Source organism: Octodon degus, unplaced genomic scaffold (genome assembly GCF_000260255.1).
Source record: "Octodon degus isolate 3935 unplaced genomic scaffold, OctDeg1.0 scaffold00001, whole genome shotgun sequence".
Lineage (NCBI taxonomy): Eukaryota > Metazoa > Chordata > Mammalia > Rodentia > Octodontidae > Octodon > Octodon degus.
The window spans coordinates 9,598,400-9,604,656 of record NW_004524577.1 but is presented as its reverse complement, the minus strand read 5'-3'; the positions used below and the strand labels follow the sequence as shown (position 1 = coordinate 9,604,656).

General features: G+C 49.3%; 1 protein-coding gene across 3 annotated transcripts in view; it reads left to right on the top strand.

Moving 5' to 3' along the window:
• Cgas (cyclic GMP-AMP synthase) overlaps positions 1 to 6,257 on the top strand; it is a 17,129-nt gene that overhangs the window by 8,141 nt on the left and 2,731 nt on the right. Inside the window, exons 2-3 of one of the 3 annotated variants that reach the window (XM_004623178.2) lie at positions 369 to 597; positions 2,514 to 2,756. In XM_004623178.2, coding sequence (XP_004623235.1) covers positions 369 to 597; positions 2,514 to 2,756 — 472 coding nt within the window. Of the gene's footprint in view, positions 1 to 368; positions 598 to 2,487; positions 2,757 to 6,257 lie in introns of those variants that run through there. The other 2 variants (XM_023709168.1, XM_023709178.1) reach the window with 2 other exon arrangements.

Genomic DNA, 6,257 nt, shown 5'->3' with positions numbered 1-6,257 from the left:
TCCCCAGCCCCTTGGTTTAGATTTTAAAAGATTACTTTTTGTGATCTGAAATTAGTTTAATTATAAAAATAATGGTTGCATTTGATGGAGAGATGAAGGAAGGGGTGGAGGGGGTGGAGGGAGGGATTGAGGAAAAGAGAATGAATATGATTTGAGAGTGGGACCCGCAAATTACAACAAACAGTGCTTTTCCGCCAACAGTGCTTTCCCGCCTAGCCCGGCTCCCCTGCTCCTGCGCCCAGAGGGCTTAAATGTCCAGAGTGTTGCTTTTCAAAGGAAGGTTTCAAGTGGAAATTTTAGAAAAAATTGCAATTGCTTAGAAAATACTCATAAGCAGACAATTCAGCACTATTCTTACTGCTTCCTAGATTTCTGAACCAGATGAGTTTGATGTCATGTTTACGCTGAACATCCCCAGAATTGAGCTACAGGAGTATGCTGCCAGCGGGGCCTATTACTCTGTGAAATTCAAAAGAAATCCCAAAGAAAATCCTCTGGATAAATTTGTAGAAGAAGGATTTCTATCAGCTGCTAAGGTGTTGTCAAGGTTTAGAGAAATCATTAAGGCAGAGATTAATTCATCGACACCAGCTGAAGGTAAGATTTTTGACTTGTGATCCTTAGACTTCTAATGCTGCCTACCCAGGGCCAGGGTACATGCCCGCTGTTCCACACCTCTCCTGGCCTCCTGCCGCCGGCTGCTGGGTGCCCTGTCCTGCTAGCTGCCGCCGCCTCGCTCTTGACTTCACTGTTGTTTCTCTTTGGTGTTCTTCTTAACCCTTGGCTGGCGCTAGTGTGGTTTTTCCTTGGAACAGTTCCTGGACTGCTCCACAGTGCTGGGTACATGAGCCTTGATGAGATGGGGCTGGGGGAGATCCCTGACTGAAGCTTGCAGTCTAGTGGGGGCCTAGTGTGTCAGCAACGTAAGATACCGAGCTGCAGGGGATGCTCTGAGGGAGTGAACTGGGGAAAGTGCCAACAACTGGGGACTAGCTAGCTAGGGAAAGAACAAAGAGGAAGTGGAAAATTGGATTCATGTGGAAAGGAGGGAGGCGGAGGGCAAGGGAAGGGTGGCCAGCCTGAACTGCACAGTGCAACCCTGTCTCAGACCACAGAATAAACCCCCCCAAAACTGGATGATTAATCATTTCATTCAGCCTCCTCTTGAGTACCCAAGAGAGTCTGTGTACTCCCAGCTGATTCCTTTTGTTTGTTTTGGGTATGGGGGATCAAACTCAGGACCTAGCACTTGCCAGGCAGGCATCTAAGCCACTGAGCTGTCTCCCCAGCCCTCCCAGCTGGTTCTTTTTTTTTTTTTTTTTTTTTGTATTTAGGACAGAGTGTACAGGGTCTCACTGTGTAGAGCAGACTTGTAGTGATCTGCTTGTTTACAGCTTCCCAAGAGCTGGGGTTACAGGCCTGTACCACCACACCCAGTCTCAATTGCCATCTCAGTGTGCCCTGGGGGTGGGACCGGCACACCAGGTTTGGGGATCGAACCCTCGGCTCCTGTGCCTGCTTGCAGGTGCTTTAAATCCACTGAGCTATTTGGCTGGCTCCTCCCAGCTGATTCTTAATGCTTAATACCTTTTTTTTCTCGGTACTGGGAAGCACACTCAGGACCTCGAGCTTGCCAGGCAAACACTGCACCACTGCACCCCAGCCCTTAATGCTGATTCTTTTTTTTTTTTTTTTTGCGGTACCAGGGTTTGAACTTGGGACCTTGCACTTGCCAGGCAGGTGTTTATGCCACTGAGCTCCCACCCCAGCCCTGAATGCTGATTCTTAAGCATGTGTCCAGGTGGTAGAATTAGGGTTCCCTTCCATGAGTTCCCAGTGTCTCTTTTTTCCCTTTCTCTGGACTGGGAATGACTGTGCCTGGGCCCTTCTCCTGCATTTTCTACTTTGCACTCAGTGAGGTTCCTCCCGCTGTCCCCTCCTGCCCCCAAAGCCCCCTGGAGGCCTGAGCCCTGCAGCCACCTGTCCGGGGACCATCTGCGCTTGGGCCCACGGAGCTCATGGCGACCACAGTACAGTCTTGTGCAGCCCAGTCATTCCTGCTTTTTCTGTTTAGGGGAATAGAATCAACATCAGCTATTTCTCAGAGCCCAAGCCTTGTGGTCATCAGAGCCCATCCTTTTATTGCAGTCAGTGCCCCGGTTGTAATCAGTGAATGCTGGTTAAATGAGGAAACCTTCTGCCTAGTGGGGCCAGTTTCTGTTTTGGAGCTAATTTTGGTACAGGGTCTCACTGTGCAGCTCGGACTCGTAGTGATCCTCCTGTTTTCAGCCTCTCCAGCACTGGGATCACAGGCGTATGCCACCAGACGGGGTATCAGTGGCTGCCTCAGTGCGCCTGGGGGTGGGCCAGCACAGCCTGTGGTGCTGCGGGTTGAACGCCGGTCCCTGCGCTTGCCTAAGCAGGTGCTTAGTCCACTCAGCTATCTCACCAGCCCTAATAATTCACTTTCTACATACCATTTCATAGATCTTCGCTTTGGCCCATCTAAACAGATACAGCAATTGTCGTGCAAAAGAAGAGACCCGGGAGCCCTGCCGTAACACTTCTCATCAAAGGACCTAAGGAAATATCTGTGGATATAACCCTTGCTCTGGAATCAAAGAGTAGCTGGCCTCCGAAGACCATGGAAGGCCTGCCCATCGAAAAGTGGCTTGGAAGAAAAGTCCGGACTAATCTAAGACAAGAGCCATTTTACCTTATACCCAAGCAGGCAAAAGACGGGCGGCATTTCCGAGGTATTTTGAGCGTGAAGACACAGAAGTTTTGTTGGTGTTACATTCTGGGGCGGTAGATCAGCAGCCTGCTAATGCTGCTGGCAATTTGAAACCTACCAGGCTAAATAGGCTGCAGGATGAGAGTTTGGTGAGAGATAGAATTGATTTTTTTTTTGGACAAGGTCTTAATATGTAGCCCAGGCTGGGCTCAAACTCACGGTGATCCTCCTGCCTCAGCCTCCCCAGTGCTGGAACTACAGGCGTGTGCCTGTAGATGAAATTAAAAAGCACATAGTTATAGTACAAGATACTTCCATCTAAAATTAATTTATTTATTTTTCATTTATGTATTTGGGACAGAGTCTTACTGCAAAGCTCTGACTGTTTTCAGCCTCCCCAGCACTGGGATTACATGCCTGGTGAGGCGGCTGGCCCCATGTGGGACCGGGGATGGAACCCTGGTCCCCTGGTCCCTGCACTTGCCAAGGCAGGTGCTTAATCTGCTGAGCTATCTTGCTGGCCCTTTATTTATTTTTTTGAAGAAAGGCAGTACTGGCCTTGGAGTCGGACTGCTCCAGTTCTGAGTCTGGAGACATCTACTCTGAGCAGCAGTGTGAGCTGGATCCGGATACAAGTCCTCGTGGCACCTGTTCGCACATCTGTATGCTGGGCTGATCCATGCCACTTGGGCAGATAGCAATGAGCCAGTGCCCGTGGGGTCTTGGCGCGCCTCAGCCCACGGCGTGCACTGCTCGGGCGAGGCTGTCCGCAGCGCCTCGCTGCTAGTCTTCCTGCCTTTGCTTCCCACCTCCCAGCAGTCAGGGAGCTCTCCTGCCTCGGTGGCCCGTGCTGAAGCTGCCCTCGCCAGGTCCTGGCCTCCCCATCGGGGCGGGCTTCAGGCCGTGCTGTGGTGATATTTTCTTTCTCAGGTGGCAGGAGACAAAATAGCTGATGATGATTATTATTTTTTTGCGGTACCGGTGGTTGAACTCAGGCCCTTGCGCTTGCCAGGCAAGTGCTTATTCTACTGCGCTATCTCCCCAGTCCATGATTTCGTTTTCTCTTATAAACTTAACAAACCAAATTATAAATGAGTATCACCAGAAGAGGTCCAGAAGCAATCATTTTTTGTGTGATGACTTGTATGTTTGTGGACACAGGTCTAAACTTTTTAAAAATTCATTTATTTATTATTTGTTACAGGGTCAAGTTACCCAGTTCAGACTCATAATGATCTTCCCGTCTCAGCCTCCGTAGCACTGGGAGTACAGGCGTGTGCTGTCACGCCTGGTTTTGAGGCTGGGGCAGCAAACCTGTTTCTGGGGCCACCACAGCATCCGGTGGTGGGGATTGAACTTGGGTCCTTGTGCCTGCCAGGCAGGCGCTTAGACCACTGAACTATCTCCCCAGTCCCTGGTTTGTTTTTTAAGACAAATCAGTATGCCAGGCTTGGTGGTGCATGCCTGTAACCCCAGCACTTGGGGGCTGACACAGGAGGATTGCTGCAAGTTTGAGGCCAGCATGGGCTAGATAGTGAGTTCAGGATCAGCTTGAACTACATAACAAGACCCTGACTCAAAAACAAAACAAAACAATTATTACTCCAAATCATTACGCAGTGCAGACTATACAGGAAGTAAGTCACCACGTAGCCCAGGTTGGCCCCAAACGTTCAGTGATCCTCCTGTCTCCCAAGTGCTAGGATTCTAGGCGGGCACCACCATGCCCACACATGACCTTTCACATTGCATAAATATGAAAGTAATTTTGTATAAGAAAATAGTTTAGAGCCAGGGAGATGGCTCAGTAGAATAAGCGCTTGCCTGGCAAGCGCAAGGGCTTGAGTTCAATCCCCGGTTCTGAAAAAAAAAAAAAAAAAAAAAAGAAAGAAAAAGAAAGAAAAGAAAATAGTTTATAAGGAATTGCACAGTATTCATGGCTGCACACACGGACAGGTGCTGCGCCACTGAGCTGGACCCCAGCTCCTCGGTTTTGCAGACAGAACCAGAACGCGGCTTTCTGTAAAGAGCAGCTGCCCCAAGAAGCTCTCCTTGTATGCGGTAACAGAAGTCTCAGCAGGACCCCGGTCCCTCCGGCCCTCTGCTGCCTTCAGCAATGGAAGCTGCTGCAGTGGGCAGAGGAGGAGGCATCCTCTGTGGCCCCGGAGGCCGCATGGGGGCCGCTCCTCACATTTTTCATTGAGATCACAGGTGATGGGCGTCCGGCTCCAGCTCTGCTCTCTGATATACTGGGCTGTTCTGCATCTTGTTGTTATAAACTGCCTGCCTTTAGTCATACCCCACTCTCTGATCTCTAAACGAGATAATGTGGCTGTCACTCCATAGCCTAATGTAGAAATGAGCCTTTCTTTAGTTTTTCTGTTATCCTTGGTGGTAGGGAACAAATGCAGGGCTTGAATTGAGAGATGAACACATACTAAGCCTGTGCCCTAACATTGAGCATCCTAGCCAACATCTGTTCCTCTTTCTTTTTTTTTTTTTGGGGGGGGGAATCGGGGATTGAACTCAGGCCCTTGCGCTTGCCGAGGAAGCACTTATTCCACTGAGCCATCTCCCCAGTCCCCCTGTTGCTCTTTCAAGTCAGTTTTTGTCACTGGTCAAAAAGTAAATCCAAGGGCTGGAAAATAGCTCAGTGGCACAGTGCCTGCCTGGCAAGTACAAGGTCCTGAGTTCGATTCCTGGTACAAAAAAAAAAAAAGGTAAAGTTTTGCTAGACGCTGCCCAAATTCCCTCCATAGACATTGTCCCAAGTTGAATTTCACAGAGTATCAGAGTACATTTCACTCTCTGCCTTAGCAGTAGGCCCTGGGCTGAGGGTTGGAGACTGGGGAGACCTAGCTTTCTTGTGCTCGAGGTGGGACCCAGGGCTTCAGATCGCTAGGCAGGTGTTCTACCACTGAGCTACATCCTCGGGCCTCAGTTTACGTCAGTGGGAAACTTGTGAGTTGGGATTTTTGTGAATAACCAATAGAGGGAGAAGTGCTATCTCAGGGTGATTAAAAAAAAAAAAAAACTTTGGGGGCCTGCCCATTAGCTCAGTTGTTTAAGTGCCTGCTTAAGCGAAGGCAGTCAGGCTCAGGATACTGTGGTTCGATCCCCAGATCCTCATACCTTACCAGACCTGCCCTTAAGGCATCCTGAGCCAGCTAAAAAAAAAAAAGAAAAAGGAAAAAAACTTTTAATTTTGAAGTTAAATACTTCAAATACTTACACTGTCCCGGGGACACTTATATCTTGACTTTTCTCTTTCCAAACATTTTACTAGGAATATTACAAATTGGGCTGGGGAGATAGCTCAGCAGTCTAAGGGCCTGCCTGGCAAGCCCAAGGACCAGAGTTTAATCCCAGGTACTGCATGCTGTGCTGGGCCCTGCACTGTGCCAGCCCTGAAGCCAGGCGTGGTGGCACATGCCCGTAATCCCAGCACTGGGGAAGCTGAGACAGGAGACTACAAGTCTTCTGAACTGTGTAGCAAGACTCTAATAAAAAGAAATATCACAAA